At 39.6% G+C, this 20,660-nt stretch overlaps 2 protein-coding genes across 5 annotated transcripts in view; both read right to left on the bottom strand.

Moving 5' to 3' along the window:
• Positions 1-844: 844 nt before the first annotated feature.
• On the bottom strand, positions 845-12,833 carry rereb (arginine-glutamic acid dipeptide (RE) repeats b). Its single transcript, XM_044166081.1, is given in 18 exon segments — positions 845-1,869; positions 2,596-2,770; positions 2,872-3,012; positions 3,125-3,830; positions 3,922-4,126; positions 5,935-6,366; positions 6,368-7,074; positions 7,330-7,440; positions 8,173-8,334; positions 8,560-8,753; positions 8,941-9,027; positions 9,175-9,328; positions 9,455-9,535; positions 9,979-10,077; positions 10,182-10,281; positions 10,842-10,966; positions 11,622-11,670; positions 12,615-12,833. Coding segments are annotated over 18 exon segments (3,588 nt in total). The 5' UTR covers positions 12,641-12,833; the 3' UTR covers positions 845-1,835.
• Positions 12,834-14,218: 1,385 nt separating this feature from the next.
• eno1b (enolase 1b, (alpha)) overlaps positions 14,219-20,660 on the bottom strand; it is a 12,737-nt gene continuing 6,295 nt past the window's right edge. Inside the window, exons 2-13 of one of the 4 annotated variants that reach the window (XM_044166104.1) lie at positions 20,415-20,570; positions 20,163-20,257; positions 19,924-20,019; positions 19,299-19,357; positions 19,092-19,161; positions 18,527-18,660; positions 18,181-18,403; positions 17,271-17,468; positions 15,600-15,801; positions 15,379-15,487; positions 15,020-15,078; positions 14,219-14,606 (exon numbers count right to left, since the gene is read on the bottom strand). In XM_044166104.1, the coding sequence (XP_044022039.1) occupies positions 14,540-14,606; positions 15,020-15,078; positions 15,379-15,487; positions 15,600-15,801; positions 17,271-17,468; positions 18,181-18,403; positions 18,527-18,660; positions 19,092-19,161; positions 19,299-19,357; positions 19,924-20,019; positions 20,163-20,247 (1,302 nt within the window). In that variant the 5' untranslated portion in view covers positions 20,248-20,257; positions 20,415-20,570 and the 3' untranslated portion in view covers positions 14,219-14,539. Of the gene's footprint in view, positions 14,607-15,019; positions 15,079-15,378; positions 15,488-15,599; positions 15,802-17,270; positions 17,469-18,180; positions 18,404-18,526; positions 18,661-19,091; positions 19,162-19,298; positions 19,358-19,728; positions 19,739-19,923; positions 20,026-20,162; positions 20,258-20,414; positions 20,571-20,660 lie in introns of those variants that run through there. The other 3 variants (XM_044166114.1, XM_044166094.1, XM_044166123.1) reach the window with 3 other exon arrangements.

Genomic DNA, 20,660 nt, shown 5'->3' with positions numbered 1-20,660 from the left:
TAGAGACAACTCTGAAACTCTGTGTAGCAGATTAAATTATTTTTTTCCTACTACAGTAATAAACTCACACCCCCTTAGACCCCCAGGTTAGGAACCACTGGTCTAAAATACTATATAGTGAAAATGCCAGTGCATCTGCTGCTAATGTAAGATTTACCAATAGCTAATTAGCCAGCTTTGCCTATATACATAAGCAAAACAATAGAACTGACATATCCATTAGGTGTTGCTGTCTCAGATGCTTTCATGTATTACCCCTAAATGATCTGTTGTTGCCACTGTCACTGCTTAAAAACATTTTGTGTAAAAACAATCAAGCAAATGATTGTTGTCAGAACACTTCATATCTCTTGTCAAACAAGACTGGGAACATATGATTTTACATATATGACAGATTTGTGCAATAAGTGATTTAATGCAATAAAACCATGAACGCGCCATGCTCCTCTCTGTCCAACTTGCTGGGTGCAGGAAACAACAGCACTAGCAGGAATTATACTGTTATTGTCCCATAGTATATACACACAGGTGCAGTTTATTAGGTACACCTAGCTAAAACTAATGCAGCCAGGACATAACAAAAACACCTGTCAGTATAATGCAATTCAGTTCAACAGCACCACAAACAGCAGCCACCAAAATAGTCACACAGTTGAATCAACACCTTCTAAAACAGTTTAAATAAAAACTGAACATCATAACCTTCATGAAGGTAGGATTTATTGCTGGACTGTTGTATTAAACTGCATTAGTTTTAGCTAGGTGTACCTGATAAACTGTCAGTGTATATACACCACAGGCTGTGTTTCTCTTCCAAACAGAGGAACTCAAAATGCAAAGAGAATAAGTTGTCATTGCAGAAATATTTATTGAAATAAATATGCAATGGATACACTTTCATATTATGTCACATAAATATTGAAATTAGACGCAGTTCTTTTAAAAATTCCATTGAAATGCTCAAGATTTAGTTTCTCTCCAATTCAAAACAATGTAAATACATTATTCTAATAAACTTTCTGTCTGTAGTGACAGATCATGGTCCAATTAATAATTATCTCACCTTATAATACCATATACTGGTTTAGCTTATGATTTACTGCTATCGTGCTGAATCAAAGGGTCAAGTGTTCACATCTACTGCTATATCAATAGTACTCATTCATATAGAATATTGTGAACATGTAATATTTACAATCTCAAAAATGAGCGAATAAAAGCTTCGGTTATACTGTGAAAAGATATCTTGATATATAAAACTTTAGGATTTAGACAAATATTTAGCAGATTTAAGAGTAAATACAACCTCTACTATGCTTTCAAAGTCTAAACACCACAATGCAACTTGCTACTCTAGTTTGGTGAAAAATGAAGAGTCATGCTAGGTAGTTACAATCATTCAAACACTGATTTAAATGCCATTCTGTACAAGGAAATCTTTTAGAAATCATAGGGATATTTAAACTTAACACCAAAGCCAGTCTGTTTTCATATACTTTATAAGAGCTGGATTTTAGCAAATTCATATCACTGCATATGAAACAGTTTTACAGTTTGTTAGAGAAAATCTGTCACTTTAAATCTCACATGAATGGGTGAGATTGTTCATTATTTTGATAATAAATCTAGTATAAAGTCTTAAGTGATATGAAAATCTCAAGACAGACTTTGACAGTCTCATTAAGTGCTGAACAAAGAATGCACACAAAGATCCACAAAGATTTTTCTAAAATACATTAAAACAAAAAAACGGACACACAAATATTCTCTCTCAAAAGTAAACAGTATTCTATTGGGTATGAGTGTAAGGTTTCAGTGCATGCACCACCTGGGACTCAAGATGGCTTGTCACCTTCTTTCTTCAGACGGCTTTAGCAAACAGAAACAAAGATAAATAAACACTTTGATCACTTGGCTGTCAAACACATTTTACACAAGTTTAACTAACCAATGTAGAATGATAGTAGAGGAAACATGTAATGAAAACAACCTAAGGGATTTTGTGTATTATGAATTCCCATTAAGCTGCATAGCTATGATGATGATAATGAGATGCTTTTTAAATCACTGAAAGATGCCAATTTCTTTAATATTTTAAATCCAGCATTGTTTACATTCATATACTTGCTTGCACTTCTTCTCCACTGCCTTTGTTAGCGCATTGCTACATTTCTTAGTTCGTAACGGTCACCAACTGTAGATCAGTGGAATAGCATGAAACCAATCCTCGTGCAACTGCACAATACAAACAAACAAACAGGCCCCCCCTCGTAAAAATACTGCTCCATTTCACTACTATTGTTAAAAATCTCCACAGGATACCATTAAGTAAGTCAAGTCTCTTTAAAAAAAAAAAATACTGGTTTCCTTGTATGAAAACTATTTCTTATTTATTTTTTAACTTGCAGTCAATACACAGTGGGGCTTTTAGTGCACCAGTAATTATTGTCCGAGTACTGGTCGCCTGTGTAATTCCATGGTGAAAAAGCTTTGAAGCAGAGAATTTGAATAGAGGATTAATATTATACAAATTAGTTGAATTTCTCAAGTAATTGTTTCAGCCCTTGCACTAGATAAACCATTCAAAAACCTCACCTGTAATAATCTTCCTGACTCGGTATAGGGCCTCCATGCAGGTGATGCCCATGCAGCCACTGCTGCTCCATAGCCATCCTCTGCAGCTCTGCAGACTGAGCATGCATGGCCTGGAGCTGGTGAGCAGCAGACATCTGAGGAATCGGGCCCTGCAGCTCTCGAGGATATGCAGCTCCTATGGAAAACACAAATATAAAAAGACCAGATTGGAGGAGCTGGACTCAGAAAAGACTCAAGTTGTGGGCTGTGAGTATGTTAAGAGTTGAGATGACGAACCAAACAGTGGGTGGCGCAGCATCTCATGATCATGAGGAAGATCGCTGACTAAAGGGTTGGGGATTGGGCCACCGGGGAAGGGAAATCGGGCCAAACGTGGTCCTGTTGCCATGGGGTCCACTAGAGGATGAGGGCTTGAACCTGGATGAAGAAATAAATCACACAGTAAATGAAGGTCAACTTCACCACCAAATGTATTACTGCTGACTAATTAACTTCTCAAAATCTATAAAGTCAATAAGTCTGACCTCACCTTGACCGAGGAGATCCTGTTGGTGCAGGTGGAGGTGGGAGTGAATGTGAGAGTGCTGGTGATGATGCGGTGTCACATTGAGCATCTGCAGCCTGGCAGCAGGGTCAGTCGCCACAGATGCCATCCTCTCTGCGTGAAGCCGCTCTGCAGTGAGTCGCTCTGCGTAACTCAGCTCCGGGCGCAGCTGAGGTCCTGCCAGCGCCATCCTCTCCCGCTCCAGATGATTCAGCCCGGGATGGAAGGCTGCAAAGGGGTGGGGAGGCCCGGGTATGTGGGGAAGACCAATCGGCCCGTGTCTGGCGAAGTGCTCCATGGGGTTGGCTGAGGGGTGTAAAGTTTCCATGTCTGGGGGCTTGACCTCAAAGCCAGGCTTCATCCTCTCGCGGAGCTCCCTCTCTCGCAGGTTCCTCAGCTCTCGCTCTCTCAGGCTGGGTTCAGCGCTGTACAGACCATGTGGCATGTGGTAGGCTAGCAAGGGTTCGCCAGGGCTCATTGACACATAGAAAGGGTGGCTGCGGTTGTTGGGCGACATGACATGGGGTCTGGCGTATTCACTCAGGGTGCGCAGGGCAGGTGTATCAGGGCCAATATAGGGGGGCACAGCGGCTACAGTGGTGGGCGGCTGCTCAAAGGAGGGGCGTCCATGGCCCTGAGACGTCACCTGAGCCTCACTCATACGACTGTCGTGGGAGGAGCTGGAGGCTCTCTGTAAGCAAAGACAGCGTGTGAAATAACTCATACATGTTTTGTGACAGACAAGATGTTTAAAAAAGGAATGAAGGGAGTCTTGCACTCACAGAATTTCTGTCTGCCTCCCTTTCTCTCTCTCTCTCTTTGTCTTTCTCCCTTCCGCGTTCTTGCCGAGCACTGAGCTCAGCCTCTCTCCTCGACTTTTCCACAGCCTCCTCCCTTTTCTTGGCCAGCTTGGAGGATGGAAGTGGAGTAAAGAACAGGTCTGTTCTAGCACAGGAGTTGTAACCACGATCCAAGTGTTTGATAAACCTGAAAGACATAACAGATGTGTATGACTAATAAACCTCATTTCAGGTGCCAACGTTATTGCTGAGTTCTGGGAACCAATTAACTCTGCAAGAACCGTCTTTACAACAAAGTCCATGTGGCAACCACATCAGCAATCAGACTGGTTTTAAACAAGTCTACAGTTTAACTGTATTATGTAAACCACTTAATTGGAAATAAAAATAAAAAAACAATAAAATCATTGTCCAAACCTGCTGCTGTAAACAGCCATGGGAGCTTCAACTTAAGACCAACCCAACTTAATGTAAGTATGCACACAAGCAGATTTACAAAGTGACACTTCTAATGGATGTTTTGGATCAGTTCACTTTTGGTTTCACCTCCAAATAAGTGGTTTAGATAACTAGGTTAAAGCTGCTACAATCAACATTTTTTAACAATGGTTCATGTTCATGTATATGAAAGGGGTCACTTGTAGTGATGAAGCCACAGAGAATTATCACCAGACTCTACAGTCTACTTAGCTCTATGCAACTTTATAGTGTCTTTTTAGCTCAGTGTTTTAGTTTTCCAGCCCACAACTTTAATGTTTTCATTCACTCATAGCTTTGTTTCAGCCACAGCAAGTAGATGTTTTCAGCACAAAAAGCTAAAAAACACTACCTGCTCAGCACCAAACAACGCAGACAGACAAAGTTAGTAACTAGCTGGTGAACATCTAGGAGAATTTATCAGCTAAAGAGCTGGACGTTTTACTCAGGAGGAGGAGAGCAAGTAGTGGACTTACATTCGTCAGGTGGATACAAACTGTCTGTCTGTTTTCCATCAACTTATTAAGTGCTAATATGTCAGTGCTGTGTTCACAGCGTGTTTTCACTGCCACCAAGTAGTAGGGGTGTGCCATATCATATCGTTCACGATAACACCGGTATCATTTTTAATATGATATGAAAAAAAAATCGTAATAATGGCAACATTGAAGTGGATTGGTTACAAAAGATCAAGCAGTGTTTCCCACAAAGACTTTATTTGGTCGGGCTGCCTAGGTATATTAACAGTGCCATCAACGATCGATTAACTAGTGGACAATCTCCCTCATTGTCTACAGACAATCTCACATGCTCTGCAGAGAAACACAGAGAAATAGAGAGAGTCTCCTACTTATGCCGGTGTTTAGTAAAAGCTCGTAAGTGCACCTGTTGGTGCCAAAGTCATTCGCTACCATGTTGGTTTCGATCGGCTACATTATTAACAACAAGTCGCCTCCACACGTGGCTCACCGAGCTGCTGTGAAAACGGACTCGCGGGTGAAAAAGTCCAAAACGTGAGTGGTGTTGTTGGGCAACTTCATAAAACATACTGCAGACGAAGAAAGTCAACACATACAGGGAGAAAGACAAACAGAAAGGGGCGGGGCAGGTAGGTATGTGTGTGGGGAAAAGAGAACTGAAGGGAAAAGCAAGGTGAGCATATTAAAGTAGTTAACACAACAATAAGGTGGAGGATTAAATGGTAAAATAAGAAATAATTTACTAGAAATGGGGTATGTATTCTTTCAAATATTATTTATAGAATATTTTCAATAGACAAATATATATACATAAAAATATTTTTCAGTATTTGTCATAACGTCAAGAATATCGTTATTGCAGAAATATCCTGAAATATTTATATAGGTATTATTTTAGGGTCATATCGCCCACCCAAAAAAAAAAAAAAATGCATTTGATGAAGCTGATGAATAATTGAGTAAATAAAACGAAGAGGTATCACCTGTATTGAAACACTGTTTCTAAGATTTTTGTAAGAAAGAATGTCTTCAGACATACCGTGCAGACTGGCTGGCATGGCTTGCCATGTTGACGATGGTAGGCTCTGGCGAGGGGCTCCGAGGTGGAGACGGTGGGCTCTCAGCCTCTTCCATCTCATCCAGTGGCTCTTCTTTGATCTGAATTTGTGATCCTCCTGCAGTGGTGCCCTGCGAGGGTCTCAGAGGAAGAGGCAGGAATGACGGCTGGAAGCTCGGGACAGGGCCAATAGCAGAAGATGTTACAGAGGTGAGAGTATGTGAGGCCGCAGCAGGTGGGTGAGAGGAAGTCATGCTTTTTCCAGGGTGGGTCTGCACCTGTGAGATCACTGGAAGTTGGGTCGGAAGTGGCTGCATTGGCAAAGGCTGCGGCATGAGCTGAAGAGGGGGAGGGGGGGCACCTGGAGGATGCTGGTTGGGCAGGGAATTGAGGGGCTTTAGAGCAGGGGAGGGGGAGATTGGAGGGCATCTGAGGGAAAGGTGTAGCAGACTGGTGTAGCATCTGTTTGTGTGAAGGTGGAATTGGAGTGGTAGGAGGAGGCTTGATTTGTGGGCCAGGCAGAGGAGGCTGTGGGAGCTGAGACTCCCTAAAGAAGGGTGGGGGTCGCTGGGGGGCCTGAGTTGACGGGCCATGAGGCTGCAGAGACTGTGCAGAGTTGAGAGCCGGCGGGACCTGAAATGCTGGAGAAAGAGGAGACCCTTGACCCAGTGCTGACGGAAGAGGTGGTGGACCAGAAAGAGAGTGAGAGGCGGGTTGTGGTCGGCTGTTTGGGCCTGCTGTGCCAGCTGACAGACCAACAGCTGGCTGGGGGGGGTCTGGAGAAGAAGGAGGGGGGCTCTGAGCAGGATCAGCAGAGGGGGTGCTTTGCGTTGGCTGAGGAGTGATGGGAGGGCCCTGAGAAGGGAGGGCCTGTGGGATTGGTGTGTCAGCCAACACAGCAGCAGGAGCAACAGGCTCTGATGGGACACCGTTCGGCTGGGCACATGAGTCAGAGTCGCTTTCGTTGCCCTGTTGAGGGCTGGGAATGCTGGGAGAGGAGCTGCGGTTGTCCTGATCGATGTCTTTGGTGTCACTGCTGCCATCGTCCTGAGCACTGCGGCTTTCTGAAGAGCTTTCCTCCTCTACCTCGGCCTCTCCCTCTGACCGGGAGCCCTGTGGATCCTGGAGGAACACACAAAACAAATTATGTTGTACCCAAATCATGCAATTAGGAAGGAAGGGTAAGGAATTAGCTCCTTACCCTTAAAAACTCATTGCAGAATTTTCTCTGACATTTTAGGACTGATGGATTTTACTACAGATGTGCTAGTTCACAAAACAAGAAGCTTACCGTCCCTCCTGCACAAAATGTCACAAATGACACCTTTGGAGAAGTTTTTATCCAAATGGTATTTGACATAAAGTGTTCTCTCTCACCTGTGTCTTCGGCCTTTTAGGTGTAACTTTTTCAGGCTCATCAGGCTCCTGAGCAAGACACTCCCGTACACGTTTTGTTGTCTTTGGTGACGTTACCTCCTCTTTTATCTTCTGTGGATACAGCATGATATTTACACAGTGGTGTTAATTACTGACGATGATGACTGACACAAAAACCTCAATGAGTGATAATCAACAAGCATCTATGGCTGCAGCAGTATTACATGTATCCTTAAGAGACAGTTTGTTTAAGTCACCTACATATATTGTACATGTATAATTTCAGTTACATGTAGGTTTGGACTAACAAAACTTTCATCAGCTCAACAGCTGAATTCTTTGAAGAATTCCTCATATGTTTTTGTCCAGTACACAATGTCAAAGAACAATTTCCAGTGCTTTGTGATAGACAATAAAGTTTTTCTAAATCAGAATTTCATTGCCTCCTATAGATGTCTACAGCACCCCAAAAAATACACCTGCAACTGTATTGAGGGAAATTCTGCAGAATTACAACAAATTCTCATTCACTATTTATTAAATACTGTTTCATCACAATGTTCCTCACTGCCCTGCAAAATGACTACATATACATTTAATAACACTGTACATGCTGTAATTATTACAGTATTTATGAGGTTATGGGGCTGTTGAGATCAGTTTAGTTGCCGCCGTTTCTGTAGCAGCACAATCAAAAAGCAGCCACACTGTCAATCTCTTTTTTTCTGACATCTACGCTCCTAATATGCAACCAAACAGACCGTCCAGCAAGGTACACACGCTCAATACTTTGCAAACAACAACAACATGTACATGTATATGAAATGTGTAGATTATGTTTACCTTGTTTGTCCTCTTGCTGGATTCATTCTTATTATCTACGGAAGATGATCTCAAAGAATTAGAAGTTTCTCCACTCGGGAAGGTCTGGCTGCTGGACTGCGGATCCTCACTGGTAGAGCAGCTGGTGACCCTTTTGTGGCCACTTCTTAAAGATGACAGCTGCTTTAAAAAATATATTCAGTGGTTAATATTGTAAACACAAGCAAGAAAGACATTTTTCCCCTACAAGGAGTTTGTCAGATTCAATAAGGCTGTGAAACATTTACCTGTTATATATCATAATTATATTTTTACTACAAAATAGCATTTGCACAGACATTTTCTCATAAATGCTCATTACTAGTAATAAAGATGATAGTGTGACTAATCTGCCAGCCTCGGGCTTACAGGTGCTCTGCTTCGCCGTGTCCTCATGCCATGCTTGCTGTTCACTTCTTCTTCCTCTTTAACAGGTTTAAACATGAATGGAGCGCCTGCAGATTTTGGAGCTGGCGGCAGACATCCATGTTTGTTTTCATATGTGCGACAAGTCATGCACAGCAACAGGTTGTCTCTTCCCCCCTGGTGCCAATCCTTAGAACCTGTTTAAGAAAAGCTGCTTTAGGCACAAGTTTCACAAACTGTTTAAAGCACTTTTCTACATCAGAATTCAAGCATTTTTTCATGTTAAAAGGCTTTTACAGAAATCTGTAAAACATTAGTATTACATAAAGAATACTAAACTGAACTGCCCAATGTGATAAATCACGAATAAAGACGTGAACTCACTTGTTGTACCGCATTGGCTGCAGCTCTTGATTTCCTGTTCACTGTCTTCACTATCAAGATCATCCTCACTGGCAGAACTCGCATCCACTGCAAAGGAAAAGATCAGCTTCAATGACCAAGTCCAACTCATATGGTTTCCACACTTCATGACCGCACAACTATGAACAAAATTCATTGTCATGACTAGGGGAACCAAAAATGGCAACACATTTGTGAGGAACACTAAGTGCTCACCTGAATAATTTCGCGATGGGGTGTTGACGGGAGCTGCCGCAGAGCGAGTCTTTGCTTTGCGAGAGGACGGCTGTCGGCGTTGCTGTCGATAAGCTCTTGTTCCTGCAGCCTCAGGAGTTTTCTTCCAGTGGTAATAGAAAGTGATCAGCTCCCCCTGATGATAAGAACACAGGACTTTTAGGAACAATCCAAGTTATGTTTCTAATCAAAACTATAACAACCATGAATCACTGCATGCATTATTAATTGTTCTGTATCCAAAAACATTGTGTTCAATTACAGTCTTTTTGCTGGGCAGAAAGTCTTTCCGGATGCGGAAGAAATTCTTTCCATACTGTCTCAGGCCTTTGATGAAGCGTTTCTGTGGGGGAAAAGAAGGGAGGGTGGAGGTGGATAAAATTAAATGATATACAGCTGCGAAACAAAAGGCTCCAGTACAGATAATGTTAATCTGGTGATATATAGCAGATATATATATATATATATAAAAACACACATCTGACATAATTATTACAATTAAGTACAAGACTGACTTGTCATTTAAAACTAAGGTAGTGGTTAAAAAAAACAACCTTATTTTACTGCAGGCTTGTATCATTAAATGCTGTTTTAACAAACTTTTAATTTACACTCACTGTACAGTCAAACGTGACAGTACAGTAGTTAAAAATTATAGTTAAAATACATAAACACTTTGCCTCCCTTTCATCACCAAGGATTTTATCTGCCTGCACACACTGTTAAGGACTAACAAACTATCAGCACTGACCTTCGGTGCTGTCTTACTAGCTAAAGGCGTCTCACCACATCATCCTCCGACCAGCATTTCTCAATAAGCTTCGGCAGAGGCTTCTTAACCAGACGCTGGAGAGCTTTTGCTGCATCATAATGACTTGCATGTAGCTAGAATTGAGAAAAACATAGATATTTGTAAATATGCAAAGCAATATTTGTATTCTTTGAATTTACTGGATACTGATGAATATAATTCAAGTTGTGCTCCGCACCATGTTGAGTGCATTGAGTGTGGTATCATCACGGGAGGCTGCTAAACATCCATCCTCTGTGGAGCCACCGTCACACATCCCTGCAAACGCTGCCATGCTCCTTGCAAAATTAACAAAACATATTTATGTTATTAGGTGAAATCAACTGAATGAAACTGATTTAAATGTAATGCAACCATTACCAGACTGGTTTTGTTTTGCAAGTACTTCCCCATTTGTGACATTTCTCTAAAACGTGTGTCAAAAAAAAGCTAGTAAATAATACTGGTTATTTTTGTGTTTTAATCTAGTTATTACAGTAAAGCCCCATTTGATCTATGAGTACTGTAAGTACTATAAGTACTGATTTGGCATGAAGTAGTATTTGTTTACAGCAACAAGATATTTCCTTGCAGTTACAGCACTGCAATGAACAAATACAGTTAGGTTACATAGTAAGGGTGATTTTGTTAAGCATTAAATAGCATCTGCATCTTGTTGTTCAGTGAGGACATGGCCGCAGGTAAATTATCAAGAGTTTATTGTAAAATCATATTAATTTGACATTCTCAAAGAATATTTGCCCCTTTTTGCAAAGGTGCTAGCCTTTATACGCAACTCAAGACTGAAAAAGTTCACTTAAGTACCAGTAATTTTAAGCAATATAGTGCAGACACTGACCTTGCAGCTCTGAGGTACATGAGAAGGTCACAGTCATTGACCCCAGGTGTCCACTTCAGCTCCTCACTCTCTGGCTGAGAATGTAAACCAGGAGCAGGCCGCGGCTGCAACTCTGGAAGTTTGGCCTGCAGTGAAACCAAAGAAATGACAAAAACCAGCACTTATTAGACCACCTCAAAGAATTGAATGTCCTGCTAAGATTTAAGTTTAATTAGCTACAATTACAGGGCAAAAATCCTTTTTTTTTTTAAATTACAATATTCACAAAATTTTCAAGACTCCTTTATAAGAAATTGGAAAACAGTCATTCACATTGTAAGAGTGATTCAACTGTCAAAAATGTGTATTATTATTTCTGTAATTAAAGTAATTAATGGATAAAAGATTTTGTTATAATCAAATAGATTTTGCTGGTGTTGGTGGTAATAGTACCTGTAGTCCCATTCAAATAGATCCTCAAATGTAATACATTTAGTCTATGACACACCTAATGTATGACATGCAAATAATAAAGCACACTAAACAGACTGGTCTGATCAGTTTCACAATAAGCTTAATAGGCCACTAGGACCTACACACTGAAGGCAAACAAGTCAAAAGCAGGCACACATACCTCTTTATCATAGTCTTCCTGCAAATTTCGAGGTTTTCAAAACATTTTTTTACCAAAAAAAATTATAAATAAGTTTGAGTTTTGGATATATACATGCATTAGTTATTTCAATATTTAATTTTATTCAAATGTCACATAAATAATATTTCGGTTCTTGCAAGGTGTACCTGATGACTTGGTCCCACTCTTATCTCACCCTGTGTGCTGTTCAGGCTCCTGAAATAAAAAATAAAACATCCCATGTTCGTGATGTGCATTAAGTTTCAGTAGCTCCAATAATTTGATACTGGCAAAGTGTTTTAGAATAAAAGAAAATACATTCAATTGTGTTCACATAGTTAAAAACAGTGTGCTATATATTAAGTGTTAATTAGAGGGCAATTAACGCTGAACAGTATCTACACAGACGTATGATCAATAAGTGTATAACTTGGCTGTTGTCAGAGCAGACTCCCTCCCACTGCACTGCACTGTGATTTCAGCAGTAGAATAACATCCCGCCCCTCCATCACTGTAAACCAATCTCAGCTGTGACCTGCGACGTTTCCTTACATTACATGAATGAAATCCGACGCTAGCTACCGCAAAAGACTGTCAATCAATCATACATGAGCTGCTATTTTTTACGGTCACCATTACGAGAACAGCGTGTGCTACTTTGGAGATCCTAACAGGTTGACAGTAGCTGGCTGACTCCGTCTCGTGGCTAACTGTTAGCTAAAGTATGCAATAAATAATAAATATCAGTGTTAGCATGCATAATATGTCGTGGACATACATAACGTTAATACACACGTATGTCGATAGCGACCCATGTCAATACACGTCAAACAGCCAATTTATTAAACCTGTTTGCCAGCGATGCATAAGGTTAATCTGCTTTACTGACATTATTGAAAATGACAGCTGCAGAAATAGCTGTTAGCTACAATAAAGCGACCAGAAAATAATTTTGCCAACAGGAGCTGCTAGCTGCTAACGAGACAGTAACATTACGCCGTTATTTGGCTAGCTTGTTAGCCAGACACGAACTTCGTGACCACTGACACTCCGACTATTTCATACAAACGGCTCTCAAAGTAACGCTACAAAACACTAAAAGACATATTTAATACACAGCAACTAAAATATAAATGCTAACGGTAAGTTAATCAAGTTACCTCCGCGGACTGAACAGGTCGTCCATGTCGAAGGATGTTTGGATGTGGCTTGTTGACACTACGCAGCGCAGTGGGCGATACACACACAAACTATGCGAATCCCCTATTACATGGCTATTCAAAATGGAGGCGGTGTAGTGGAGGGAGACGGTGTATTTTTTCCCAGTGCAATGACCTCAGCAGCCACAGCTAAGCCTTCAAAGTTGTCTGGGTGTACATAACTGAGCATGTGCCGCGGATCAGCAGCAGCCTCTGGGGCTCAGCTGCTGCTGCTGCACAGGCGTCCATGAATCAAACAACATATCATACTGTGTTAACTGCTGTGGTTACTAAACATTATTGTGTAAGCCACAACATTAACCTACCACCGACAGAAATAGATATCGACACTTAATGGAGGACAGTGGTGTAGAAAACCACTGAGTAGCCTAATAACATATTGTCAGTTTTGTCCTATTTACATGGTTTTCAGGTTACTATTAAATACCAAAGGCAGACATTACAAATATTTAAGTTTAATATGAAACTATTAATAAATATATTTAATATAACATGTGAGTACATCTTGTCACACTATATTGATAATGTGGATGCATTCTGGTGTTAGCAGGCAAACTGAGTAGCTTTTATTATTATTATATTTACAATAAATAAAAATAACTCACTCAACAGATGTATAATTCAATATGTTTAATTGATTCAGGTTTGGATGATGATAAGAGGTCTGAGTTTGGTCATCAAATCATAATAAGGAAATTAAAACTTTTTGGTAAAGACTTTGGAGACAGTGATAAACAAACTAAACTTACTTTCTCTGAGAGGCAAATAAGACTGAATCTACAAACCAACAGATTACCTGTTATTATCTGATTGTCAAATGCAAAATGCTGTAAACCACTGAAAAATTAGACTATCTAGCTGGAAACAGGTTGTACAGCGATATGCAAGTTTTCCATCAAAAGTGAAAGCAGCCATTTGCATCAACCTGCAGAGGACATTGTGGCCACTTCTTGTGTGGCCATGAGTTTTAAACACAAGTGAAGATGTTAACACTGTAGATACCTGAACTCACAGCTCAAACTCATTAAAAAGGTCATGGTCCTTTTTCAAATATGCACTAAAAATTGTACAAGCTTGAGTCTTCTGAATCTCCCTGCAAAGGTGCAGAGGGCTTTTAAACATGCGTGTGTGTGTGTGTGTGTGTGTGTGTGTGTGTGTGTGTGTGTGTGTGTGTGTGTGTGAGAGAGAGTGAGAGCAATAGTGTGATCTGAAAACACACAAAAAAAAGGTCAATCTGAGATGAAGAGTTTGAAGAAGAAAGAAACTTGGTTATGTAATAATGTCCGTTGAGAAATATCTATATTAACAGATTACACATTTGCAGATTTGGATACTTATGCATCATTTTCCATATTTTGGGTAATTTTAGGGCTCTGCAGGTCCCTCTCTCTAGCTTGATAATCTTTTGTTTCACTTTATTATACCTCTATTTAAATCCCACAAATAGTCAAAGATGTGGGAAGTCAATTGCATTTAACCAAACAAAAACATCCACCACAGCAAAATAAAATGAAATATGGGACAAATAATCACAATACATTCTGTCACTAAGAAAACTTTTTTTATTAACTTTGTCTCCAAGTGCAGCTTTTGTGATTACAGTTTGTCAGTGCTGTAAATAAATATTACTCAAGTTGTAATCAGGTATTTTATTCTACTCCACATTAACTAACAATACAGTAGTAGACTTGATAGTTCAACAACAGTATGTTCTCGCTATAAATTCATTACCACGGTTAGTATGCGAGTAGTTCTACATTAACCATTATTGCTTTTAATGTGTTTTCCATTATTATCCGATGTGTTGTCATGGATTTGTGTGAATGAAGCCTCGTGTATGTGAAGCAAATCCTTCAACCATTTACTCAAATCAATGGATTTCTGAAGTTTTTTCCAGCGAAACGAGCCTCGTCACCCAGCTCCTCTTCAATTCTACAGTAAAAAAAAGTTCAAAGTTAATTTCCCCTCTTTGATGCACATATTTACCTTTACAACAAATGTGTCTTTTCCCCTGCATTTAATTATGTTACTGGTTTAATTTAAAACCCTAACTTGGCATTATTGAAGTCCACCATAGACAGGAGCTAAGTACAGACACAATGCTGTTAAAAGGTATGGCAATGATACAAACTAAGATTAATAAACTGATCAAAACAATTGAAACAATATAATTTTTAAATCAATACAGCACAAGAATGAAGACAAGAATGACAGCTGTAGTTTAGCAGAAAAGGTATTGCCGGTGTTTTATTTCACATATTAAAGAATAACATGCAAGGTTGCAAGGTTAGGGTTATAACACGATTGTGATAAAACTCGTCAGTTTATACAATAATGAGACTTACCTAAGAATTTGGTTGTATTTGGCCAAACGCTCAGAGCGACAGGGTGCCCCAGTCTTGATCTGGAAGCGTGTGAAAAAAAATTGTGTACAATGATTTCAACCAAAGGAATTCAATGTCTCCATTAACCTTTGTCCAAGTCAGATCATTTTGATTCCTGTCTCACAGATTTGATATTGGATTTTTGAGTATTTTGGGTGTCTTTTATTCAAACTTATAAAGTAGTTTATAAAGTTGAAATAATTTCCCAATGTGAAAACGGACAGTTGAAATAAATCCATTATTTTTGGCACAAACATCCAATTTATTATGTTCTCATTAGACACACTCATACAATAAACCTTTTTTGTGTCTGAATTTACCTGTCCAGTGCATAAGCCGACCACCAAATCTGCTATGAAGGTGTCCTCAGTTTCACCAGAGCGATGGCTAACCATCACACCCCAGCCGCTCTCCTGAGCCATCTTACACCTGTGAGGAGGAGACAAGAGACATTACAGGTCATTGTATGGTATATAGTCTAATATTTAATTGATCTATAGACACATCCCAGGCTTATTTTAAGTTTCAAGTGTTGACTTACGCTCGCATAGACTCAGTAACTGTGCCGATCTGATTGACTTTAAGCAGCAGACAGTTGCAGGCCTTCTCCTCCACAGCCTTGCTGATGCGATTGGGGTTGGTCACTGTGAGATCGTCTCCAACAACCTGGATGTCTGTGCTTCCAGTGAAGTCGGTCCAGGCCGCCCAGTCGTCCTGGTCAAAGGGGTCCTCGATGGAAACCACTGTGAGTGAAAATATGCAGATATTCCTCATTGAATAATGAAACAGATGATCAGTTTGGCTTAAACCGAAATATCTGTGGTTATGTTCAGCTGTTGCTCCAACAAAAGATCCTTCAAAAGTCAAACAGACAGCTCCTAAATTAACCAAGCACAGCTTCTAATCAAAGTATCAAATAATATTTCTGGTTTATTACATCTTGGGTTGTAATTTTTTTTAGTTTTGGCCATCCGTTATGATAACATTTTACTCACCATAGTAATTTAGATCTAGGACAACAACATCACTACATTGAAGTCCAGCAGAGAAAACACAAACGATGAGACAATCAAACAATTAAACAGAGTCATAAAGAATTCAGCAGTTTAAGTCAATCTTATTTTACATTAATTATGGCATTCTATCCCTGTTTTTATGCTCATGCAATGTCTCTTTTCATGTGAAGCACTCTGTATGTAATTTCTGTAAAAGCCCTTTGAGCTGTATTTCTTGCATGAAAGGTGTTATACAAAAAGTGTATTATTATTAATTATTATTATTATTATTATTATCATCATCATCAGTTTAGCCAGATTATCTAAACCACTTTATTTTGAGGTAAAACTGAAAGTGTGCGCACCCAAAATGTCTGTATTTCACAGGAAAACTGTATATACAACTAATTGCTGCATGTCAAAGCTGAACCAGAAAATCGACCTATAAACAGTGATAGATGTTTACAACAGACAGTTTAGGTAATAATTTCAGTGTTCCAGATAAGTTTCCCTAACATCGGGCTAACCTGTATGATCATCTGACTGCTCATGTTCCTTCCCCCATCAGACTGGTGGTGAGTACAATGTTATTATTACAAATAGGAATGATGATGATGGCCAAAACTAAACTAAAATAAATCCAAAATATCCTTTCATTCTAAAAAGGACCATAGAGACACTGAAACATCACAGTCTAGGTTTCCTTACATTTGATTGCAATCCCTCCTTTCCAAAGTACTGGAAATGTGCAATATCAATATTCCCCAGAATAAAAGATGCCATGAGGTTCTAACAACAAGAACAATAATAATAACAACAACAACAACAGTGTTTAAACAAAATGAATTAATGTGTATCTGTAAAACATTGGCAGGTACAGTTAATGTGGTATTATAGCTTGTGAAAACTATATATAAATGCTGCTTCCATAATTGGGCCAATTTACTGTAAAAAAAAAAAGAAAAAAAAAGAACTATGAATGCAGCTGTTCTTGACAGCTTTCGAAAGATGAAACAGGTGTTTGATGTTGTCAATAACACTCAATTTGTCTGGCCATTTTAGGGGATGAACAGATTTAAGCCAGGAGAGGTACCCCATATAGTTACAGAACAGCCAGATCCCATCCCCTTCATGAGGCTTGGTTGGTGCTGACAGTACTGCTATATTGTGTGTCCTGCTGTCTGCCTGCTAAACAATGTGTATAAAGAGAAAGTTACCGGGATAATCCTTCACAAAGCTCTTGTAGAGATCAGCCAGCTCGTCAGGAGTGATGTAACGGCTCGGGTCGTCAGGAGACTTGAAGTCCAGGTCGTATTTTCCCTCCCTGTAGAATTCAGACGCTGCCACATCCATGCCGATCACAACCTCATCTGTGTATCCTGCTTTGGCAATGGCCTCCTTTATTAACTCCAGAGCTGCAGAGTTAAACAATCAATACGAAACAATCTGAGTTGCAGTGTGTTTCTTATCATGATGCATGTAGAAAAATAGAAGCCCCTATACACTGTAATGTAATCCAACTTAACAAATGTGGCCTATAAAACATACATTTATATCGGTTGACACTGTGTCAGAAAGATGTTTTTTTTAACATTATATTTGCATCACCATGTATGAGGTTGGTCAAATATTAGAAATACCTTTAAAGATAGCACAGTCCAATATAACACAACTACCAACTGCAGTCTCAAAATGCACCATAGAAACCAGTCAATAAACAAAAAAGTGAAGTCTCAATAAATAAAAAGAACATTTTCAGTATGGCTGTATTTATTACGGGGCTTGCATTACATAGTGCAGTTTCTGTTTCTATTTTCATGGTCACGTGATGGGTAGGTGAACCAAAATGCCAACCTTCCCAAAAAAAAGTCTTCTTTTCAGAGTCAGAGGTTTATTTTACTGCTGTACAGTAAGCAGAAAATTGTATAGATTTTCCTCGGTCTAACTGTTTACAGTGGCTTTTACTGGCTGCACATTTGGTTTATAGCACAGTAACTTTCGTCATTGTGACAAAAGCAGCTTGACTTCACGCTAGACAAGTTTTTGTTTTAGAAAAGAACCTGAAAGCTGTGCTAATCACAAATAGAGTTTAATCTATCAATAGCCAAAGTCATTCCTCTTACATACCTTCCTGGTTCTCAAGGATGTTTGGAGCAAAGCCACCTTCATCGCCCACATTGGTGGCATCCTGACCATATTTCTTCTTAATGACGTTTTTGAGATTGTGGTAGACCTCGGCTCCAATGCGCATGGCCTCTTTGAAGGTGCTCGCACCAACGGGCAGGATCATGAACTCCTGCATAGCAAGCTTGTTGCCGGCATGAGAGCCACCGTTGATCACATTGAAGGCCTGGTCGAGGTGGAGGGGAGAGAAATGAGAGCTGTGACTTCACAACGAACTGGAGGGGGAACTGAATAATGAGGAAGAAATACCAGGAAATTGATGCATGTAATTTCGCCCACAGATCCTCACCGGCACAGGCAAGATGACCTCAGGGTTTCCTGCAAGGTCAGCAATATGACGATACAGGGGGACACCTTTCTCTGCTGCACCAGCTTTACAAACAGCCAGGGACACGCCGAGGATGGCATTTGCTCCAAATTTGGCTGTTTGGAGAAAAGAAAAATATCAACTAAATAAAAAAATTAAAAATGTAATTGAATAAAAAAATTATAATTAATTCATAATGTCACTGCTGATTGCAGTAGGAGGACAGAAACTTCTTGAAAAGACATGCACCAAATTTTGCTGGAGACGCTTCATAATGCAGCAGGACAATGATCTTAAACATAGAACAGTAAGAAAATAGTTTTTAGAGCCAAGCTGTAAAAAGTCCGTGACTGGCATCTGACCTCAATCCAACTGAGCAGCTGTTTCACTTGTTAAAGACTAGACTTGAAGGCAAAAACAAGCAAGAAGTGAAAATGGCTGTTTGATCAGAAATCTGCCGTAATCCAGATCGCTATGAAGACTATACTGCAACGCATGTGGTTGTTATAGAGTAACAAGTCACAACAGTATGATTATTGTCACGTACATTTGTTCTCTGTGCCGTCCAGGTCAATCATCATCTGGTCAATTCTCTCTTGTTCAACCACAGATACATCCTGAGGAGACGGGAAGAACAAGTTGGGAATGATTCACATTTGCGCTACAACAATGAAGAAAAAATGTCCAAAACTTAGTTTGTACAAAATTTGGGAAACAAAAACACACAGACAGAGAGTGAGAATTATCTTCTTACTTGGCCAACAAGTGCAGGTGCAATAGTTGAATTTATGTGTTCTACAGCCTGTGAGACTCCTGTGACGGACAGAATTAGTGTGATTATTATTTCACAACATAATGGGCAAATCTTGCAAAGTCAATAATTAAGACATAGATTTAGAAACACGTGCAACTTTTATTTCTTAAATACATATACAGAGATGCATGCAGTGGTATAAATTATTATTTTTAATTTAAGAAACATAATTACTTTTATTCACACTGGCCAAACATCAATACTGGAGTGAGAGCATGCTTCACTGATAATTCACCATGCACATCATATCTTGTTTGATGCCAAAAGCATTCAATGATCAGTTGGCCGTGTAACTGAATGAATAATTTAATATCAAATGGACAAATATTAGTTTTTAATTAAGAAGCACAGGCAATGGAAACTCACTAACCCTTTCAAATCTGGCAAAAAGGAAGAGAGAATGGAATGTAAAAGATGACAGAGAAAGAAAAGTATAAAACATAGTATTTTTCCTTGAAATTGAATTCTGCTTCAAACTGCAAAGGCAGTAAAGCTTGTTTATATTAGGTGGTAAATATCAAAACCACACCTGACTTTTAAGTAATTCTTTAAGTGGTGTACAAACCTTTCCCAAGGTAGCGAGACTTGTCATTGTCCCTGAGCTCCAAGGCTTCGTAGATTCCAGTAGATGCACCACTTGGTACAGCTGCCCTAAACAAGCCTGTGAAATGTACATGGGAGCAGAAAGAGGACTTAAGAGTGGTGACATGAGTACAACTAAAGGTGATGAAATTCACATAGTTATTGAGGCACATGGGCAACACATTTATAATTTTTTTAATTAAGTCATCCATTGTTGCCTACCTTTGTCAGTGTAAAGGTCAACCTCTACGGTGGGGTTTCCACGAGAATCAAAAATCTCTCTGGCGTGGATCTTGAGAATGGACATGGTGTAGGACCTTGAGATGAGACAGAAGTTGAACTTGTTATTATCTGGCGATCGTCTGGACAAACATGCGCTGCAGCCTGTAACAACTCTGGTTTGAGACAGAAGAATAATGCAAATAAAAACTCAATGCTATGTAAAAGTCTATGTTTCTGATACTACTGGCGCACCTCTTTTACTCTCTTTCCTCCTTGGGGCTTACTCACAAAAATATCCTGACCTAGCTGCAAGCTTAGGCGTGCTAACAGGCATGCTACCATCCTAATTGGATTAGATCTTCTCATCTGATTAATCACATGGCAGCAAGGATGCAGAAAGTGCTACATCTGTCAAAGCAAGGTTAAGCTGGTTAAACAGTTGATAAGAGTGTACGAAAACATACATATATACATATACACATACACACACATATATAT

Source organism: Siniperca chuatsi, linkage group LG2 (genome assembly GCF_020085105.1).
Source record: "Siniperca chuatsi isolate FFG_IHB_CAS linkage group LG2, ASM2008510v1, whole genome shotgun sequence".
NCBI classification, from domain to species: Eukaryota; Metazoa; Chordata; class Actinopteri; order Centrarchiformes; family Sinipercidae; genus Siniperca; species Siniperca chuatsi.
Note: the sequence above shows the minus strand (reverse complement) of the source record. Positions and strands in the feature narration are given on the sequence as shown.